The sequence below is a fragment of the Citrus clementina genome, unplaced genomic scaffold (genome assembly GCF_000493195.1).
Source record: "Citrus clementina cultivar Clemenules unplaced genomic scaffold, Citrus_clementina_v1.0 scaffold_8, whole genome shotgun sequence".
Lineage (NCBI taxonomy): Eukaryota > Viridiplantae > Streptophyta > Magnoliopsida > Sapindales > Rutaceae > Citrus > Citrus x clementina.
In genome coordinates this window covers 23,766,487-23,788,635 of record NW_006262022.1, presented here as the reverse complement: position 1 = coordinate 23,788,635, position 22,149 = coordinate 23,766,487, and the positions used below count along the sequence as shown (strand labels likewise).

Here is a 22,149-nt window from a genome sequence, read left to right as displayed (position 1 = left end):
ATTCATCTACCAATTGACCAGAAAGCTGATTTAGTATCAATGTCATATCAGTGCAATTGCAAGACCTCTACAATTAGTTTTGTTTTCAAGAAGAATGCTAAGATCAGTGAAACTACAAATCCTAATAATTTATACCAGCTATATGATTCAGACATACATGTTACATCAATCAAAATCCTACATAACAAATGCAATAATCTCAATAACGGCAATCAAGAAAACAAGACGCCTTCCCATCCAAGCAACCAATGAAATCCCAACAAAAAGACAGAAATCAAATTCCCAACAAAGGGAAAACAAATATTACCAGAAAATTTAGCAGCATATTCTGCATATAGTTGCACTCAAGAGAATAGCTCAGGAAATCCTCATTATCCATTTCAGCTGCCAGCAGTAAACACAGACTACATTAAACAGTAACCAGAATAAAAACACTCCCATTCATAACATAAAATAGCCTAACAAATTTTAAAGATAATGGTAAACAAGAGACTTAATGACAAAATAACATCTAAATGTTCCAAAACACAAAAGATTTAGTGACTGCTGTTCCTCTTCGCTTTAATTGATTCCAGAGCCTTATTTCGTAACTCAATCTCAAGTCTCTTCTGGTCAGATTCTGTCTCTTCATCATCACTTGGACGATACTCCCTCCTAGGTGCATGTTCATCATCTGAAGCATCAGCATCACTTTGATTCTTCATTTTCAGCTTTGCCGCACGTCGTTCTTCCTTTCTACGACGTCGCTCATCACGTCGTCGACGCTTCTCTTCTCTTCGTAATTTCTTTTCTTCCTTCCTCCTCCTTTTAGCATCCTTCTTATCTATTTCAGAATCATAACTGTTGTCACCATCTGAAGCTACTTCCTCCCTACCATGTTTTTTATGCTTTCTCTTATCCTTGATCTTAGTTTTGTGCTTGCCATTTTCCTCGGAACCGGAATCAAAAGAATCACTCCTATTATTTTTATCAACATTTCCAGCCTCCATTGTTGCATTCTCAGTTTTACTGCGTCCATCACTGTCCTTGCCATTATTTCTATAAGAGCGGTTTCTCTCCTCAGATATTTTACTTTCTCCAGGGTAGGTTGACCGCTGCCTATCACCGGACAAGGAGCCTTCATATAGTGCTAGGGATCTTTGTTGTTCAAAAGTTTCAGGACGACCACCCCTCCTAGACAATCTCTCACTGCCAGGAATGTGTTAAAACATTAGACTACAAAAGCGACTTATAAATAAACTCATGCATAATTTAAATTGGACATCAAACAAGCATTATATTGTGCATCAGAAACAATGTTTACCTCCCAGGTGAATGCTCTTTCTTACAGCGAATTTGCACAGGAGAACCTCTCTGCCTACTGACTGTAGCTGAGAGTACAGATCTTTCATGTGGTAGAACAGATTTACGATCTCCATCATCCCTACAAAGTAAAATACAGAAAATCCAGAAGGAATTAGAAATTTCACATGATAACACGAAAGAAAACAAATTAGGAAGGACAAGAAAATGTCAAACTTCGATTTTGACCTTGCACGATTATTTTCTTTGCCCTCTTTGCTTGTTTCTGTATCATCCTGATGTCTCCGTTCCCTTGGTCTTGGAGAAGGACTTATGTTGCCATCAAAGACCATCCGCTCCCTAGTCTGCCTCACAGGGCTCTCATCCGGACTAAATGACCTTCCAAAGAAGCCAAAATGTTAAAACATACATATGTTCAACAATTTTTGTTTTGTGGTGGGGGTGGGGGGGGAATGATGATGAAGTTGTAAACATTATAAGACATCATAAGTATTAAACATGACAGCTGACATAACAACCACCTGTCCTCACTAGTACTCCTTTTCCTTGTTAAACGAGGTGGAGATTCCGAAACAGTTGGTGACCTTTCAGGTGAAGGTGAAAAAGCTGATTCCCTTTTACGTAAATCTTTCCTGTCTTTTAGATCTTGCTGTGGTGACCTCAAAGAGCTGGAAGGTCGGCGTGCCACAGGAGACAATTTTTCATAGGTTCTGAAATTGCATATTACAATATAGTAAAAACTGCTCTCCATACTCAGCTGCAAGGTATCCCAAAAAAAAAAAAAAAAAAAACAAGAATCTTCCAAAAGAGATCTGACTCACCCATATTTTTCTCTGTGAGTATGTGTTGATCTCCTGCCATCATAGGGAGATGTCCTCCTAACTGGTGAAGGGTGCCTACGTCGAACAGGAGATGAAGAACTAGATTCATAAGGTGAAGGGGACCTACGCTGGGAAGGAGTTGGTGATCTCAAGTGGCTAGGCATGGGTGCCCTGTACCCAATTGGAGAAGGAGACCTATGCGATGCCAATGGAGACCGCTGATACAGCCGTTGCACAGGAGAGGGAGATATACGCCTTGTGGGTGATGGTGACCTATGATGCAAGGGTGAAGGAGATCGACGGCGCCGTATTGGTGAAGGAGATCGACGGCGCCGAATAGGTGGAGATCTTCGTCGACGAGAAGGTGATGGAGATCTACGACGTCGAATTGGTGATGGTGATCCACGACGCCGAACAGGTGATGGTGATCTACGATGTTGTACAGGTGATGGTGATCTGCGCCGTAGAGGCATTGGAGATTTACCACGAAAAGGGGAACGCAGCCTACGCCGTATGGGAGATGGTGATCTACGAGGCGAATGTGACCTAGATCTTCGTCTAAAATAAGACAATCTTCTTGAAGGAGAGCGTGATCTTCGAGGTGAATGCCTCCTACGAGGTGTAATGGACTGTCTTCTCGGAGAAATGGAGCGTCTTCGCACCTTGGGTGATCGAGATACACTCCTTGATTTGCGTCTGTCACTGCACGTATTAATTAAAATTACATATCTAATAATCAGAAGATCTAACTTAGCCAAGAAATCACAAATTACATATAAGCATATTAGGTCAAGAAAGGTCAGATGCAACTGAATAATAAAAGCATACTCTGAATAACTTCTGGAATTTGAATTTGATTTGCTGATTGACCGAGAAGGTGAGCTTCTGCATGATTTAAAGAAAAAAAAAAACAAAGCTGTCAAACACATGCACAACAATAAAACCCATGCAATAAGAGCATAAGAATAACAGTCAGCATAATTACCGATGGGATAAAGGGGAATGAGCAACTGGAAGTGGAGATCTTGAAAACCTGTAGGGATTTAACATAGCATCACGCTTCGAAAAAAATGCTGTACCATTAGAAAGATTAAAAGTCATATTTCCAGAATAACTCTCCCCATCTCCACATGCCAAAGGCACATGGCATGATGTAAATGCAACTAGTTGAAGAAATATCAAAAGTGAAAAGTCCATTACACACATAGATCTTCCCGAACAATTTGGGAAGATTTTCAAGAGAATGACACAATCACGAGAGATCAAAACACCTCCTCCATGAATCAATAAGGTACCAAATATCTCTATATCTTCATATGCCACTATACGTTCATCAGAAGAGAGAATATTCTTTGCAACAACTCCTTATGAGCAGCCACTCACTAATGATAAATATAATCTTAAATCAGAATACAACTGAAAATCATGCAACTCACAAAAGGGACAAAATACGTACAACAAACATTTCCAGAGTTCCATATTATTTTTAAAAAAAATTCCAGGGTTTACAACTTACATTACTGGAACATAATTACTTGTTACCTACCAGGAAACACAAACGAAAACCTAAAATATGATCAGTGAACAAATTCAAATTATAATTGTCCGATACAAACGTGCATGTGATAATAAGCATTAAAATTTTGGAATTTGATCCATTTAGTCTGGCCATTTTAGTATCAAATTAATGAAGTTAAAAAATGTACTAGAACCTTCATCTTTATTTCATGATTCCAAACTATAATTCAGATTTATTCAAACCCAAGTGTCATAGGAAGGTAATGCTACTATATACAATGTTTTAAACCCCTTCACTTATTACGAGTCTTATTTTGGGATTAGATGCCAATAACAAATTCCTCAAACCACGTTAATGCTGAAATTGAAACCCGTTACCTGCTCCTTCCTCTCACACCATTCTTCTCACCAGCTTCCTTTTTATCCTTGGGATAGCTACTCGAATCCTTTTCCAGCATAGTCTTTGAGTCTAGAACCGAGGCAGCGTTAGTGGTCTTCATCTCAACTGCACCGTCCTACAGTAGTTTTGAGGTAAAGGACATGAACCCAAATAATTGCAGAAGCTAGCTGAATAACATAAGAAACACAAGCGAAAGTTAAAACCAAAAACCCAACTCTAGAAAATGCAGCTCCAGCATGAATAAATTATTATTACCATATTCCTCGATCTCTCTTTGTCAAGTTCTCTGCTTTCCTTCTCCTTTTTCTGAATTTCATTTGCTATCCGATCTGCCTCCAACTGCAATGAGACACAATAAATTTGTTAGAAAACAGTGAAGGCGTGTGCACTGTACCTATCCCCCCCGCGGGGGGGCGGGGGGGTGTGGGTAATACCTTTTTCTTTCTTGCCTCTTCTTCCTTGGCATCCAAGAACTGTTGTGGAACACCACTTGCATTCTTCTGAGCACTGAGAAGAAGTGTCCAAAGCTCCTTCATGAACTTTGCAGTATGTTTCTCCATGAAACCAGTGAGCGATATCTGAACCTCCTTACCATTCACTTCCTGCATGAAAATAAGCAGCACATGGTTCAAGACAAGTACACCACCCTCACAACCTAACAAATTGTATGATCCCAAAGTTCACGTAATCAGTAACTCTGAAGAACTTTTTTTCCTTTAATAGGAAATAACACTAAACGATAAATCAAGAAAATATTGGATAACCAGTCTCATCTCAGTCAACTGATAACTGATTGGTTGGGGTATTGCTATGCTGATCTCTGGATCCTATGCCAAGTAAAATGGTGTCCTCCATTGTGACTGTGACCCAAATTATAGAATGTTACAAGTGCAGAGACATCAGACATAAATTAAATAAGCAATGGGGTTTAAAATCTATGTAAACCTGCCTCCGTCTAACCGCAAGTACAATTTGACAAAGAAGAAGAATTATGAACATAATACGAATAAACTATCTGATACTGTTATAATAAATTACCTTCCCCTCAAGAAGACCATATATGAAGTTGATGAGCACTTCATCTTCAAATCCAAGTAACTCAGTCACCCTAGTAGCAATCCACGGTTTCATAACATCCATCTTCACTTTTGTCATGTCCACCTAAAACCATATCATTAGTACACACCATCAGCAAACAAATAATACTACAATTATTTGAACATTTGACCCGAAATACCATTTTCTAACCCTGGCTACTTCAGTTGTTGTATAATTCGAAAACACGCAAAAGAACAACAGACTCAAGAAATAGAAGTAGTATCGGAACATTTCTACGTAAAATCGAACGAACCAGGTGGTCCAACTCAGATGCAAATTTCTGCGTTTTCAAGAGCTTGGCTTGTTTGTTCGAGAACCGCGTGTCTTGATCGGCCGACGTACCCTAATTAAGCAGAACCGTTGAATTTAGATCCAATATTTAGAAATGAACAATTTCAATAAAATAAAATTGTAAAGTAAAAATTTGTCGAATCGGAGCTTACCCGGAAAAAGCCGCCCGACATTTTCTAGGGTTTTGGCGGAGACAGGAGACTCAGAGAGTGGTTGCTGCTCGAGGCTTCGGGTCGAGATGACTTAATATGAAAGAGAGATTTGTATCGGGTGAACTTTCGGTATTTAGGCCGGATTCGATGTCGAACGCTGCCGTTTTGGTCAATTAATCCTGCCTATCAAGTTTACAGCGTTGATGAGTTAATCTCGAGGGCTGAGATTCGTCGTGTTCGAGAGGGGGCCCTGCTTAAATAAATGACTTCAAGTGACCTAGATAATTGAAGATATATATTTACCAATCTCTATGTAATCACATCTGCACCCTTGTTTTCTCATCCAGTCATTTTGGATGGATTTAGTGTTTGTTTGGTATGGTTAATTTAGGCTTCCTTTAATATAAATTTTTAAGTAAAATTTTTATTAGTAGATTTTTTTATAAATATAGTTTTTATCAAAAAAAATTAATTATTTAGTTATTAATAAAAGTTTTTATTAAAAATTTATGAAATTATTTTAATATGTAAATTTTTTAAAATTATGTTATGAAAATAATAAAATAAAATTGTCAAATAAATAGATAATATTTTAGATATTTAAACATTTAAAAAAAATTCCAACCTCTATTCCCAAAAACCTAAAATTTAAGTTTTTGTTAGTGGAATTAAAATAACTTATTTAAACTTCAAAACTACATTAGAAAAACAATCAAACAATAAAAAAATTATGATAAGAGTTTATGGGATTAAATAAGTACTTATAACAATTAAATAAGTCATACCAAATAAACACGTTACTGACCATAAGTGCTTATTTAATCTCATAAACTCTTATAATAATTTTTTTTTTGTTTTTCTACTATAGCTTTTGAAGATTAAACAAGCTATTTTGTCTCCACTAGAAAGAGTTCAAATTTTAGGTTTTTAAGAGTTGAGGTTGAAAATATTTTTTTAAGGTTCCGTTTAGTATAACTTTTTAAATAGAACTTATTTAAGTAGAGCTTTTATTGGTGGAGCTTTTTTAAATAAAGATTTTACTCAAAAAACTTTAGTTGTTTTGTTTTCAATAAGAGTTTTTATTAAAAATTTATGAAATTACTTGAATAGGCAAACTTTTTAAAGTTATGTTATGAAAATAATAAAATAAAATTGTTAAATAAGTAGAGGATATTTTAGATATTTTAACATTTAAAAATAGTTTTTCAACCTCTACTCTCAAAAATCCAAAATTTGAATTTTTTCTAGTAGAGGCAAAATAGCTCATTTAAGCTTCAAAAGTTCTATTAAAAAAGCAACCAAACAATAATAAAAATTATTATAAGAGATTATGAGATTAAATAAGCACTTATAGCCATTAAATAAGCTATACCAAACAGGCACTAAATATTAAAATATTTAAAATATCCTTAACTTATTTGACAATCTTGTTTTATTCTTTTTATACCATAACTTTAAAAACTTGTTTATTAAAATAATTTCATAAAATTTTTATAAAAACTCTTATTTACAATCAAACAACTAAAATTTTTTTCTTGTAAATACTCTATTTATAAAAGTTCTACTTAATAAATTGTATCAAACAGAGCCTTAGTCTTCGAAGTTATGGCAGCAATGTGAGCCAAGTTGGTTTGATAGTGAATTAGTGGTTCATATGGTAGAGCGACTAAATGGATCGCAACTTTTTCTATGTATAACCAATTCGATGAGCCAACCTCCTCAATCAAGTGGATAATATTTAAAATATATTGTAAAATCTCTTTATAATTGTAATATTGGAATCAAAGAATTTTTTTATTATATAAAATTTATAACTCAATATACATGTAGTTACAAAAATATTATTGTTTTAACTTATTTATCCTTAAATAAGTGACTACATTAATAAATAATTAATGAAATATACCAAATCCAATTTATAGACATTGATATAAAGACATAAATATAGTTTAAAAAACTTGTTTATGCATCTATTCAGTATTAGACATATATAAAATCATCTTAAAAGTCTAAATATTTGCATTCTCTTTAATATTTTTATCTCAATATAAATTCTGTAATTGTTGCATGTTGTATAAACATTTGCTCCAATCAACTTTTTTTTAAAAATTTAATTTATCTTAACATACCATATATTTTTTGTCACATACATATAATTATTATTATGTGGAAGTAAGTTTTTTAAAATGAGATCTAAACAATTATAACTTATTGTAATGTAGAGTTTATTATTAATGATAATTTGACCAAATTAGGGACAAATTTTTTTATGAAAGTATAGATAATATATTAGCAAAATAAAATTATTTATTGTACTATCTAATTATTTGATTGCCACCTCTATTAAAATATATAAATTATAGTCTAAATATTGAGACCCATTATTCTTATAATGAATCATCCTCAATATTGGATCCAACTTGCACCCACATGTAAAGTTCCCACAAGATAATTAAGTAATCCACAATCTCTCCACACAAATTCTGTTAAGCCACTTAAAACTACCCAACAAGCAATTAAGCAACACAATTTACATTCAATAAATCATGACATAGGAAAAATTATTTCACTATATTTCTGATCAGGAACTGACCCTATCATAAGAATTTTTTTTTAGTGAATCAGATGATATACTTCTGCATTCACTTATCTACAACCTTGTTACTCAATAAAATTTTATATTAAAAAAAAAAACCGATAAGGAAAGTACACACATTTTGTAAATTTACACTATTATTCGTTTCATTACTAAAAAATAACACTTAGAGCTTTACCAAACTAAGAGCATCACCAAAAGTCTCTTCAAATAAGTAATAAAATCTTATTTGAAGAGCCACATCAATATTTAAAGGTCCAAAAGACACTCTAATTAAGATTCTTCAAATAAGAATTGATTCTCTCTCTTCAAATTTAGAGAGTTAATTTATCCCTCTTCAATTTATATTTTATTACTTTTTATTGAAGAAAGAGAAAGAAATGCTTTAACTGTTATTAACTTTTACTTTAAAAGAATAATTATTTGATTAAAATAATATTAATTTATTTCAATTTGAAGAGTTTTTTGGAGAATATCATATTTTTTCACCCTTCTATTTATCATATAGGTAAGTAAATAGGTATTTAAAAAGTAAAATTTATAAAAATTTTCGGAGATACCCTAACTTGAGTGTTGAAAGGTTAGTGCTAGCAACGAATAGTGCTTTGACAAATTTATCGATGAGGTACAACAAAAGTGAAATGAGGAAGTTAGCTTAGAAACTACTAGACAACTAAAAAATGTCGGAAAAGACTATCAACAGTTATGAAGATGCCTAAGCAATTTTTAGTTGCACAAAAAAAAAAAAAAAATTTAAAGATAAGAGCATTGCTACGGTGAATCATCTTTAAATAACATCATTTCTACTATTGATAACAAAATTTTTTGGTGATTGACAGTTACCGTCGATTATCCTTAAATTCCCATTACGGGGTCCCAACATTTGACCATCCTAGGCGGCGACAGTTGTGATCTTGTCTTGAAACAAACGTTGTATACAGCACACACATACAAACACACACACAAATCGGCATAAAATCCTTACCCGAAAGAGAATTAAATTAAAAAAGAAATCTAGACCCCCTGCCAGATCTCGCCACGTGGACCCAACTCATTTAATCGGATGCAAACCTATTTATATTCCACTCTTTATTCATCTTTTCTCGTCCGCCCCTCTCTTTCCTCTAATCTCTTTCTCTCCGATTTCTCTCTAACTTTCTCTCACTCCACAATAAAATCTTCCCAAAATTTTAAACCCTAAACTAGAAAGATTTCCTATGCTCCCCTAAATTTTCTCGAGAAAATTATCTGTTTGGCTTCAAAATTTCCCCGAGAAAATTTCAATCGGAGGAGCTAGGAGAACTTCAAATTTACTGTTGAAATGGCGACATCGGCGACGGGCATGGTTTATATCCGCGTCATCGAAGACGTCATCAGCAAGGTCCGTGACGAGTTCGTCAATAATGGGCCAGGCGAGAGTGTTCTTAACGAGCTTCAAGGAGTAATTAACTTCACATTTTTAACTCTAATTTCAATTTGCCTTTTTTATTATATTATTTTTTATTTTCCAATAATGAAATTTGAATTTTCGAAGATGATGATATATTTTTGAAGGTATTTTATGGTTTTGTTGGATCTGATAAGTCTAGGGTTTTGACATGAGTTGATTAGATAATTAACTAATTATCGTTTGTTTCTCTTGGGGCTGTAGGGAAGCTGGCCTTGGCTATTGGATGGTGTTTTATTTATTTAATTTTTGGTTTTTAATTTTAATTTTTTGTTTTTGGCTAGATATGGGAGATGAAGATGATCCAAGCAGGAGTTATTATAGATAGAACATCAGCGCCTAAGCAGCCTGCACCTGGTGGTCCGATAACTCCAGTTCATGATCTCAATGTACCGTATGAAGGGACTGAGGAGTATGAAACACCAACTGCTGAGATACTCTTTCCTCCTGTGAGTGTTTATTTGTTACTAAATTAGTTATTTTTCATAATGATGGAGTTTCTGTAGTTGTGCTTGAAATTCGGAGTGATATGTTAGCTTGGTGTGTTGGATTTTAGCATTTTCATATTTTTGAAAACATTTCGTACGGGGTTCAAATGTTTGAAGTCATCTGAGTTCAAATTGTGTTATACTTTGGAGATTGGTGCCTTTTTTGTTTTTTAAGTAGATACTGCTACTAGGGTGTTTTACTCTGGCATGAATAAGAAGTGCTTGGTGAGTCAAATTTGTGTCAGATTTTGAAAATCTCCTGTAGGTTTATACTGAACTATTATTGTTCCAGTCGAGCGTTGAAGTAAATTGTGTGTTGTTTTGGAATTTGGAGTTCTGATACAAGTTATTTTAATTGTCTGTAGACGCCTTTGCAAACTCCAATTCAGACACCATTGCCCGGGAGCACACCATTACCAGGGAGCACACCCTTACCAGGAAGTACACCACTACCAGGAACTGCAGATAACTCTACGTATAACATTCCTACGGGATCTAGTGATTATCCCACTCCTGCCAGTGATTCTGGTGGCAATACTGAAGCAAAGAGTGGAAATGGAAGGCCTAGTTCATACATGGTAGCACATTATTACCCCTGCATTCTTTGGTTATTATTGCTGTTTCTTTTAATTATCATTTTCTCTCAATAATTATATCCAATTCGGATGCCTTTGTTTTTTCTTTTTCTTCTTTGTTATAATTTGTTTGCTTGGAATATTATTCGGGGCATTATTTATTGGCTAGGAGTTTTCAGAAGTCATTGTTTCGTGGTCGGCTTATTTATGTAATTGGTGATTTGTTCTATGTTTAATTGTTGCAGCCACCTCCTCCTTCTCCTTGGATGAATCCAAGGCCCCCTTTAAGTGTTGATGTTAATGTTGGTATGTGCTTCTCTGTTATTGAAAGAGAATTTTGTTTTAGATGTTAAATTTTGGTTTATAATTGGTGTCTTCTTGTAGCTTATGTGGAAGGGCGGGATGAGGCGGATAGAGGAACCTCTCATCAACCCCTGACACAGGTAATTTCTATTATCAGTTAATAGTGAGATTGCAGAATGATAAATGTTCTTCTGGTTCTGGGAACAATGCATGATCGTGGAGTTTCTTTGATATAGCTACATGAGCCTTATTTTTTGGAAATGTTTTCATAAATATTTCTTTTCTGTTTTTATGAATGAGATATAATACTGTTGCCATAAGGTTAGTCATCAGTCTTAATATTGGAGGCAATTCCAGGACTTCTTCACAATGTCTGCTGGAAAGAGAAAGCGTGAGGATTTCCCTGCACAGTACCACAATGGTGGATATAATATTCCTCAGCAAGATGGAGCTGGAGATGCTATGCCTGAGATTTTCGAGCTTGAGGTGCGTTTCCTCTCTCCTTTGTTAATATATGCACTACTTTATTTCTCTAAAAGCAGCCATCAGATGGATGCTGGAGCTGTTGATTGTTTCTCTGAATGAACAGATTTATAGATATTTTAAATATCGTTCTATCATCACCTTTAGAAAGTTGCTTTGTAGTTATTATTGTTGATTTTGATTGCTAGTTTCGGTACTTTATTCTGTTAAGTTTGACTGTATCAGTTGAAATCTTATTATATTAATATTGTTGGAAATATATGCAAAATTTGTTTTCTAAAAATCCTTGCAACTTCTTTCTTCAACCAGTCATTTTTTTTTAATTTTCCCTATCTAAGATGACAGAATAAAAAGTGGATTAGCTCTTTTTTATTTATTATTTTATTCCCCCTGATGAACTAGGTGTAGCAGAGGAAAACTAGTGTGTCTGGGTCCAATATGTCACGATAAAATGGACATTAGCTTTGAGGTTTTTTGTTTTGCCCCTTGAAAATTGTTTAAAGCTGAAATCAGTTTAGTTTTCTACTGGTAGGTTATAGAAGGCATTTGGCATTGTTTTTTGGTTTTAATTTTTTTAATTTTTTTGTTTTGCTTTCTATCACATTGTGTTTGGAAAAAAACAGGAAAATAATTTTTAAGCTTGGACTGTAAATGTCTTGACTGATTAATTGGTGGATCAGCTAAGATGTGGCTTGAATTTCTCCCTTACCCCCCAACCCATGATTGCTGCCACCGTTTGAAAACATTTGCCATTTCTTTGTTTTCACCTCCGTGCTTCATTTCAGTTGTATTAACTGATATAAAGTGAAGTATGGCTATCTGGATTTTGTAAACCTGTTAATCGCTGTGGATATGTTCTGCACAAACCCAAAACATTTTTCTCGTGGCAACTCAGTTTTAATCATTAAGAATTGGGGAACCTCTTAGGTGCTAATATATAGATTATATAACTTGTGACCCACCTGTAATTGTATTATCTTAGCAATTATCACTCCTATGTGTCTTAACCATTTTAGCATCAAATGGTGTAGTACCCATGGATCAGGTATTTTTTCTTCGTTTTTTCTTTTTACAATTTATAAAACAAAAAGTATAATTAATTTAGGTGACAGGTTCCTTTGATGTGTCAGTGTTTATTCATATATATGTTGTCTGCATATACCTAGCATTAAATGATGTAAAAATCTTTCAGGTAAGCGAATTCCCTGGTAGACAGGATTCAGTCACCACTGCAAATAGAGAGATTTTTGCAAATTTGGCTAGTTCATCAGTGAAGATTCCTCAACTGGATGGGCCAATTCCTGATCCATATGATGATGTGCTTTCTACTCCCAATGTAAGTGTTCTTATATCTCAATTTTAAGACATGCAAATATGTATATTGTAACTATGTGTTTTTGTTGTCTTCATGTTAGTGTAATTGCTGAACACTTTCAATGTCCACCTCCATTTTGTGGCAGCAACAAGTTTTTTGCTGCAATAACTATTCTGAAACTAAAATCTATTGTGAAGGCCTTTTTGTATGAGTGATCATAATCAATGTAACTTCTATCCTCTGGTGTGAATCATAGGGTTTCTTTATGTAAATACTGAAACAAAATCTGATGGTGTAGGCCTTTTTTTCCAATGATCCATAAAATTTATACTGTGATCTAGTTGAGGTCATGTCTGTGTGTTATACCATATTCATTGTAACTTTCTGTATCGTCTAGTGTGATTTAGTGCTGAGTGATACTGTTTCTGGATATGTATAACAACTTGTAAAATTTTAATCTGAAAGTGTTATCATGGATCAAAATTTTGATGCTTTATTTAGTTGCCGAGAAAGTGAAGATCTTATTGATATCCATCTTTTAGGCAAACAAAAGGAGTTACTGAAATTTTTTAATTGTTTAGTTATTAGAATATTTAGTAGGAACTCAACAATTGAGTCCAAACTGATGTGGCATTCAGTTATTGGATGGCAGAGCATTAATTTTATCAATTATGAAATTCACTATCCAATAAATGAATGTTGCATAATAGTTGGAACTCAACTGTTGAGATCCTGAACATTATTATTTATAGTAAGATGGCCATTAGGAATTTCCATATCCCGTTACCTACAATTTCCTCATTTTCTAAAGATATAGTGACATTTGGCGATTAATAAATTTTTAAGGGCTAGATTTAATTTATTATTTTCCCCTTTTCTGCCAAAATTCATTGTTCTAATTTTCAAACACTTTTTTGCAAGTTCTCAAACTTCAAACGCTTCTTTTTTCGCTACCACCATTCACACTTCAATCCTCTCTCTGAATTTGATATGTAAGGAAGACTTTGTTCATGACTTGTATACTACGTTTGTCCTGAATACTATGTTTGGATGTATACCTGTTACAAAAGCTAGAGTTTGGCACCAACACTTAAAGCAAAAACGAGAAGAAAAGATAGTATAAGAAAAATAAAAAAATGTGAAAAAACAATCAATCTAGAGTAGTTAATTATGTATAGAAACTTTATGGGATTCCTTTACAATTTTGAGAGGTGAAAACATGTTTTAGCAGGTAATGAAGGACAAAATAATAAATATATCTTGACTATAAAGTCTATAATTGGCACACGTCACTGGATCTAGAAAAGATTGGAAAAAAAAAAATTAGGTTATGTGATGTTCCAAGTCATAACTATATAATGACTTTTCAAGAATGGTTTAATAAAATTCTAGATGACTGCTGAGCTTACTCTGGTCATGTATGCTGCCTGCCCTGACATTGTGGGTGTTGATGGGTTTTAATTTATCAAGCATTAATTCTGTGCAGTCCACCACCTTGCGTATCTATTAACATACATGTAAATGCACTCTTTGGATATTATGAGAAATCTCAATTTACTTACCAGTGATTGCCTCTCTTCCTTGTTGTTCTTTACTTTCCTTCTGGGGCCTCCTTCTTCACCTCAAAGATATACAACTATCAAGGAGTTGTTAACGAAGACTACAACATAGTCAACACACCTGCTCCCAATGGTAGGTTGCATAAATGTGTTAAAAGATTGTTTTCTTCTGAATTTAATAAATTGGTGTTTCATGGACCTCCTTTCTCCCTGTAGACATTCAGGCTAGCACTCCTGCTGTTGTCACTCAAAATGATGCTGCAGAAGACGATGATGATGAGCCATTGAATGAAAATGACGATGATGAGCTGGATGACGTGGACCAGGGTGAAGAGCTGAATACTCAGCATTTGGTTTTGGCTCAGTTCGACAAGGTAACTTTCAGTTTAATCAATGGAAAGCATCAGTGATGTAGATGTTGGCTTTAATAGTGGCAATCATTTTCATTCATTAGCAACGATCAACGTCATGCATTTTTTTGGCGTAGGTGACTCGTACCAAAAGCAGATGGAAATGTGCTTTGAAGGATGGCATTATGCATATAAACAACAAGGACATTCTCTTCAACAAGGTGTGCTTTTATACCACTTTTCTGTTGTATGCTCGGTTATGAAATTCAAAGTTTTGCTTAGTGGACTTCATCTCTTATGCAGGCAACAGGAGAATTCGACTTTTGATTTATTAGATATAACTTTGTTCCTCCACCACGTGGCTGCTGCTCTAGTAGAACAACACCAAAAGTCATTTAGGTGTTTTGTAATTTTCTTTGATTATTATTGAATGAAAGCTCGAGGAAAGGGAACAAGATGCTTGTTTTTTTTTTATACCTTTTTAAGACTGGTTGCGCTGTTGCCCTATGTACATAAAGGGAAGAGCTTTTTCGGCATTAAATTTAAAATGGACGGCTACTTTGTGGAGTTCCTGAAGTTTACAGTTTATGGAATCTATAATTCCATTTTCGTGGACATTTTGATTAATTTACAATGAGCCTGTTTACTTAATAATACTGTATTATAAATTGATCATGAGAACAATTACGCGCTCCCAAGCATTTGCTTGCTTTTTAACACTTACGATGTAGTTGGAACATGCGGATGTTCTGAGATCAATGAGCAGACTTGTGTGATGAACGAACTGGAATTTTTTATTTTGTTTTATTCTGTTTGGAGACAGAAACTGAGTAACAAAAACTCTATGCAAAATATTTACTTTGGTAGAAGAGATTTATGTCCAAAAGACAAAAACAACCAAACAAGATTAGAAAGAGTGAAGTTGGGAAAAACATAATAAGATCACGATGAACACATGAGAACACGAATAATCTATTCAAAACGGCGACGACCTATGGATTCATCATTCTAATATATAAAAACGCAAAACGGTTCTGGTAGAATGGTGCCTGTGTAAGCGAGAAGATCTGAACTGCAAAACTGGTCAAAGCTGCACCCGTAAGAGTTCAACAACTCGATTGAGGAGGATGAAAAACTCATTGAGCATCATTTACAAGTACACATTTAGATTGGAAGACATGATTAAACAAGGTTGATGTTTCTGCATATCCCGCTATAGCTGCATGTTGACGCTCTTTCTTTTGGTCGCTGCAGCTCATTTCACTGCTATCGTCGCATTTAGGAAACCTAAAATCTTCAGCCTCTGGCAAAGACTCAGGCGAGACAACAAGTGGTGATAGCAAAGGAATTACACTGAGGTTAGGGTTTGCGTAACAACTGCTGCTGACATGATCTAGCTGAAGACTCGCCGGAGCTTGCCTCTGCAGCCTTGTGGGTGGCTTCCCAATTTTGATTTTGCTTGATACAAGTGCCTGTTTCTGAAAAATATTCTCACCCAAATCTTCCATTTCTATTGCTTAAATAACAATATAACAATACCTGAAGAAATTTTCTCTCTAATCTTCCTTGCAGACAGTATATGAATCATACAAATCACTATGGGAACGAACTGCAGGAGGGATTTTTTTAATGTATAAAAATACAGAGAAGGTAAGGGGGAGTGGTCAATAAAGACATGTCTAAAAGAAGCTAATTATAAGGTGTCGGTTATGGCGGTAAAAAAGGGAAACGCATTTTTTGAACAACAGTTATTTTCAGCAACGGTCATTTCCTGAAAATTAACACATGGTTTTTAGTTTTTACTTTTCGAACGGCTCATAGTGTTTCTAGGAGTCATCTCTGACCTTATTGTTCTCTCAAACTTTGGAAACTTCTTTTATTTTTTTCTTTTCCCGGTGTGGAAAATTCCCATGTACATAACGGCTCTGGTTAATTCTCGACATTGCCTTGAGTTTGTACATACAATATTCATTGGATCATTTTGCAGGGATCTATGACCGCCGAATCTTGTTTCTAGAATCTTGTTTCTAGTTTCAAAGCCCATAATTAGCTATAGCTTTTAGGTAATACTTACCATTCAGATCATTATTAGACAGCCAGGTAGCAAAAGCAATACTTACCTTAATTAACAAACTTTTGTTGGAATGGAAACACTTGCATGGGTGACGCCATTAGCCTACTCATAATGTCTTGATCATTTCCCCCATTTTTCATGCTTATGGTATAATGAATAATATTGCTTTCTTGGTTTTCATATATTAACTTAATTCTTGTGTAATTAGCGACAAAAATATGCTGACGCCATCCCAAATGGTAATTGAAGTATATAATGTATTTTAATCAGCTCTTTTTTTTTAATGCAATTTTTTATTGTTGGCTAACCCGAATTTACTTTTTTTTTTTTAAGTTAATGAGTTATTTTATAACCCCAATTGAATTAAAATTTAATTTCCACTACTAGGCCGACATTTTTTTTTTTTTGGTATATCTCAACGTGTAAAATAAATGTAAAACTTATTTTAATATGTTGATAAGTATCATGAATTCCGTTTTGTATTTCACTATACAACCTAACATTCTTTATAAATGGGACACTTATTAATGTATGGCAAAAATAAATATGGGGTCATATGTGTATCGGTTAGGTTAAACTAGTAGCAAAAATTACACAACATAGCATAATAGCGTACATAATGTCCGTAAATCGGAAATCAAGAACAGAATCTGTTGGATATGAAGGACAAAACCTTTCAACAACTTTGAGGAGTGGTGAACTAGCTTTGAGAGGAACAGCATTGTAACACAGTAATAGAAGAGCTATGGATTGTGTAATACAGTAATAAAAAGAGAATCAAAATGACATATTCACCATTTTTATTTTGGAATTAGAAGAGATTTTGTCTTTGTTATGTTTTTAATATGCCATTTCTCTTCTCATATTCATCTGTCTCTTACCCTAACAGAGACTTTTGTTGGATAAACGCAATACCTCAACACAGTCATGTATGATTTGTCAGACATGACAGGACTCGCAGATTTTAATATTGGCGTGCCTCATCAAATTTTCAAAAGCTGTGGATTTTATTTAGATTTTTATTAGACAGATGCTCCACTTTCTCTGCTCTTACAAAAGTAATAATTCTTCATTCTCCACGTGCCCTACTATGTTCCGTTAAAATAATAATAATAATAATGGTTATGGGATAGTGGACCAACCCCAAGTTGCCAACTAGATAAAAGCATAAAGTCGGAAGTCGAACCAAAGAGTCGAGACTTTTTGCAAAACGAAAAGAAGAGGAGGGGGAGCATGATAAAAGCGGGAACTCCCAACTGTTAACCGTCTGATTTATCTCGCTCTGTGATCACTGATCACTCACTCTATCCAATATTCATTCATGGCTTTCACTTCCTCAATTGGACCTCCTTTCACTCTCAATCTCCCGCATTTACACCAACCCACAAGCCAAAAATCTTTCTACTTTAGATGCAAGGCTAACTCGAACCCATCTTCAAAATCTCTCTCTCCTTTCAAGGCCAACAATTTCTTATCCACCAAGCCATTACTGGCCCCCAAATTCAATGTGAAGACCCGGAAATCAGTTGTTTCATTATCATCACTCTTCATGATGTTTTAGTAAATGGGATTTTATAATTTTATTGATTATTTTTGGTTTTGGCATACAGGTTGGAGCTCAGAGAGAATATTCTGCTGGGGGAGAAGATGAGTCGCGTATATCTGACGCAACTAATCAAGAGGCTTTTTCTTGGTCTTCTGTGATTTTGCCGTAAGATTTTGTCTTCTTTTGTTCACCTTGATGTGTCTTTTTTTCATGTTTTTGGCATCTTTGGTTTCGGTTCAGTCATTGCGGTGCACATTATGGTTTTAAGATTCAGTGAACTCTACCTTTTGCATAATTCGTCAGTAATTAAAACTGAACAAATGAATAGAGTTAGATGAAGCATTGATTGATTACGTATTTATGTTTCCCTAAGTTTCAGTTTGAGTTAATTTAACTCTGCACTGCAACATTAGGTTTTTGTTTCCAGCTTTGGGAGGATTGTTGTTTGGGTATGACATTGGTGCCACCTCTGGCGCTACCATCTCATTGCAGGTGCTTCCATTATTTAGTGGCTGGTTTTTATAGTTATACTAGTTGCTGTCTATTTTGAAAATATTTTCAGTTCATTAACTGCAGAAGAATGTGGTTAGCCAAATTTAATTGATTGTAATGATAATTGCACAGTCGCCCGAGCTTAGTGGCACAACTTGGTTCAACCTTTCGGCTGTTCAGCTTGGCCTTGTGGTATGGTTTATATGTCACACTAAATGAACTTGTTTTTCATATTTGGAAACATGCTTCAGTTTTTCCAAGAATGGCCACAATGTATCAATCCGGTTTTATGCCATGTTGCTTTGTACGTAGGTCAGTGGTTCCCTTTATGGAGCTCTTCTTGGATCCATCCTTGTCTACTCAATTGCAGATTTCCTTGGTAAATCTGTTAGTTATCAATCTTTTCCTAAAGATTTGGACCTTTTATGTAAATCATTCTCGTTCAATTTCATAAATTGAATAATACAGGAAGAAAGCGGGAGCTTATCATAGCTGCTGTTCTATATGCACTTGGTGCTTTGACCACTGCCTATGCTCCTGGCCTTGGTGTTCTTTTAGTGGGACGGCTGCTCTATGGGCTTGGCATCGGTTTGGTGAGCTTCTTGAATTTTTTTTGTTAACCCAATTTTCTACAGTTACTGATTTTTTTGACGTACTCTATCATGTTCTGAGCACCTCTCAGATGATGTCATTTGACAGGCCATGCATGGGGCTCCTCTGTATATTGCAGAAACTTGCCCATCTCAGATACGTGGAACTCTTATATCTCTAAAGGAGCTCTTCATAGTTCTGGGAATTTTGGTAGTCTTCAGATGATTTTATGTTTTCATATTATATTTACTTTCTTTCTAGATAGAGTTGTATTAAAGGACGGTCCTATCTGCAGTCGGGTTATTTTGTGGGAAGCTTCCAAATTAATGCAGTTGGGGGTTGGCGTTACATGTATGGGCTTAGTGCTCCTCTTGCTTTGTTGATGGGAATAGGGATGTGGAGTCTTCCTCCATCTCCACGTTGGTTACTTCTCAGGGCAGTTCAAGGCAAAGGATCTTTACAAGAATACAAAGAGCAGGCTATCTCTGCTCTAGGCAAACTAAGGAGGCGGCCTCCTGGTGACAAACTGTCTGAGAGACAAATAGAAGATACACTTGTATCATTGAAGTCTTCCTATACTGATGAAAAGTCTGAAGGAGGTTTCTTGGAGTTGTTTCAGGGGCCGAATTTGAAAGCCTTCATTATTGGGGGAGGTTTGGTCCTTTTCCAACAGGTAGTTCTCTGGCTTTGTTGTCATCAATGGCCTTCTTTATGTTTATCTTTACCCTGCATCTTTCCTTCTACAAACAATGTAATGGAGAGCAAGTAAGTATTTGTGTTGGCATACTGACTTTTACCTGATTGTGACAGATAACTGGACAACCAAGTGTTTTGTATTACGCGGGTCCAATTCTTCAGGTACTTGATAAGTAATGCAAAATATTTTCTTTTAAAACTGTGTGATGTGTCTTATGTTTGTTTTTGATATTGATGTACTAAGTTTTTTTATACTAATGCTCAAGAGCGCGGGATTCTCTGCGGCCGCTGATGCCACCCGAGTTTCTGTTGTAATTGGTGTGTTCAAGGTATTTGTCAAAATCTAACCATAAGTTTTTAAATTTAGGATAAAAACTAGTTTTCCATACCATGTTGATTTTGTTTTGGTGACTATTAAGTTTTGTTTCCAATTGATCCTTTGCAGTTGGTGATGACATGGATAGCTGTGGCAAAAGTTGATGATCTTGGAAGAAGGCCCTTGCTGATCGGAGGTGTCTGTGGCATTGTATGCAGCCCGTCCTCTCTCTAATACTGATTTCACATCTTTTTTCTTTTTCAGTGTTTGATGTCCCATTATTTGATGAAGAAATTAATCGATGGTTATTGTGCTTTCTTTGAATAATTTCCGATGCAGGCCCTTTCCTTACTTCTGCTTTCAGCATATTACAAAATACTTGGAGGGTTCCCACTTGTTGCTGTCGCAGCTCTGCTTCTCTACGTTGGTTGCTACCAGGCCAGTATTATCTTCTGGTTGTTGGCAAAAGTTACCGAACTTTTTCTGTGTTCAGCTGCGGATGGAACACTTATAGTAGAGTAACTTTGAAAATTTTAAATCTCAAGAGTTTAAAAAAAAAAGAGAAAAGAACCCAAATGGTTTTCATAAGATCAAGGTGAGGGTTGATTCTGATGGGGTGCTTGCTTTTTAAATGGAATTTCAGATATCATTTGGTCCTATCAGTTGGTTAATGGTGTCGGAGATTTTCCCACTTCGTACAAGGGGAAGAGGCATCAGTCTAGCTGTTCTTACTAACTTTGGTTCAAATGCTATTGTGACCTTTGCATTCTCACCGTTGAAGGTATTTATTCATTTTTCTATTAAAGATGGTTTCAACATAGTTCATGATACTTCTATTTGATTGGCTGGTTCAATTCTGCAGGAGTTGCTGGGAGCAGAGAACATTTTCCTCCTCTTTGCTGCTATTGCATTTTTAGCTGTTTTGTTCATAGTACGCACTGTCCCTGAGACAAAAGGTTTGAGCTTGGAAGAAATTGAATCCAAAATCTTGAAGTGAAAGCTTAAACTGACAGTGTAGGCTACAATAAAATATGTTGACATACAGCTCAGTGCCGCATTGAAAAGCTTCCTTGTGTAACTGCATAATGGGGTCTGTTTTATCACTGTTTTTAGAGATCCTATTCCTATCAAGTTCTGAAAGTCCAAATTTTTCTCCCATCTTCTTTCCTCCTTTAAACCAGCCAGGCAGCCACAAGCATTACACCAAAATTGGTCCAAAGAATGCTGCACATTGCATGAGCAATTGTTGATTTAACGACCTTGTATGAGGATTGTTGGGGGGACTTAGTATAAGATTTTTAGGTATCCAACTCAAAAGACTAGCCTTTTAGGTGGAGTGACCTACCATCTTATAAACCCAAGCATCTTCCTTTTACTAGCCAATGTGGGACACAACTCAACAATCCCCCCCTTCGGACAAAACCACCGCCGGGCTCTGGTCCTTTTGTCTGACACACCTGAGTTGTTCCACCACCACATTCCGACTATTAGGGTCTAGCTCTGATACCATTTGTTGGGGGGACTTAACATAAGATTTTTAGGTATCCAACCCAAAAGACTAGCTTTTTAGGTGGAGTGATCTACCATCTTATAAACTCAAGTATCTTCCATTTACTAGCTAATGTGGGACACAACTCAACAATGATAGAATCAATGGTAGTAATGGAACAATGAAGGAAATGATATCACAGTATCGTAAACTGCTCTACTAGCTAAATTTGGCAATTAATATACAA

At 35.3% G+C, this 22,149-nt stretch overlaps 4 protein-coding genes across 6 annotated transcripts; 2 read left to right on the top strand and 2 right to left on the bottom strand.

The window, feature by feature from the left end:
* Window positions 1-357: 357 nt before the first annotated feature.
* On the bottom strand, window positions 358-5,813 carry LOC18034244 (serine/arginine repetitive matrix protein 1). Its single transcript, XM_024178243.1, is given in 15 exon segments — window positions 358-1,188; window positions 1,304-1,423; window positions 1,531-1,680; window positions 1,824-2,012; window positions 2,124-2,825; window positions 2,952-3,008; window positions 3,109-3,156; window positions 4,020-4,150; window positions 4,153-4,167; window positions 4,170-4,208; window positions 4,297-4,380; window positions 4,476-4,643; window positions 5,080-5,202; window positions 5,393-5,482; window positions 5,583-5,813. Coding segments are annotated over 15 exon segments (2,589 nt in total). The 5' UTR covers window positions 5,604-5,813; the 3' UTR covers window positions 358-536.
* Window positions 5,814-9,271: 3,458 nt separating this feature from the next.
* Window positions 9,272-15,368, top strand: LOC18034243 (transcription initiation factor IIA subunit 1). Of its 2 annotated transcripts, XM_006424836.2 has the most exons (11): window positions 9,272-9,619; window positions 9,910-10,074; window positions 10,479-10,691; window positions 10,934-10,994; window positions 11,073-11,131; window positions 11,349-11,477; window positions 12,667-12,810; window positions 14,418-14,481; window positions 14,565-14,722; window positions 14,836-14,919; window positions 15,002-15,368. In XM_006424836.2, exons 1-11 carry the CDS (start codon window positions 9,500-9,502, stop codon window positions 15,023-15,025), a joined length of 1,221 nt encoding a protein of 406 aa, XP_006424899.1. In that variant the 5' UTR covers window positions 9,272-9,499; the 3' UTR covers window positions 15,026-15,368. The 2 variants fall into 2 exon arrangements, with proteins under 2 accessions (XP_006424899.1, XP_024034837.1); XM_024179069.1 differs by lacking the exons at window positions 10,934-10,994; window positions 11,073-11,131 and having other exon boundaries at window positions 9,273-9,619.
* A 466-nt stretch (window positions 15,369-15,834) lies between these two features.
* Window positions 15,835-16,206, bottom strand: LOC18034367. Its single transcript, XM_006424835.1, has one exon. The coding sequence runs from the start codon at window positions 16,204-16,206 to the stop codon at window positions 15,835-15,837; it is 372 nt and encodes a 123-aa protein (XP_006424898.1).
* A 1,771-nt stretch (window positions 16,207-17,977) lies between these two features.
* Window positions 17,978-21,571, top strand: LOC18035593 (D-xylose-proton symporter-like 3, chloroplastic). 2 transcript variants are annotated; one of them, XM_006424834.2, is made up of 14 exons: window positions 17,978-18,279; window positions 18,383-18,483; window positions 18,732-18,810; window positions 18,943-19,002; window positions 19,123-19,189; window positions 19,279-19,403; window positions 19,510-19,611; window positions 19,697-20,074; window positions 20,212-20,259; window positions 20,364-20,426; window positions 20,543-20,623; window positions 20,753-20,851; window positions 21,057-21,194; window positions 21,276-21,571. In XM_006424834.2, exons 1-14 carry the CDS (start codon window positions 18,094-18,096, stop codon window positions 21,408-21,410), a joined length of 1,662 nt encoding a protein of 553 aa, XP_006424897.1. In that variant the 5' UTR covers window positions 17,978-18,093; the 3' UTR covers window positions 21,411-21,571. The 2 variants fall into 2 exon arrangements, with proteins under 2 accessions (XP_006424897.1, XP_024035388.1); XM_024179620.1 differs by having other exon boundaries at window positions 17,978-18,297.
* Window positions 21,572-22,149: the final 578 nt, after the last annotated feature.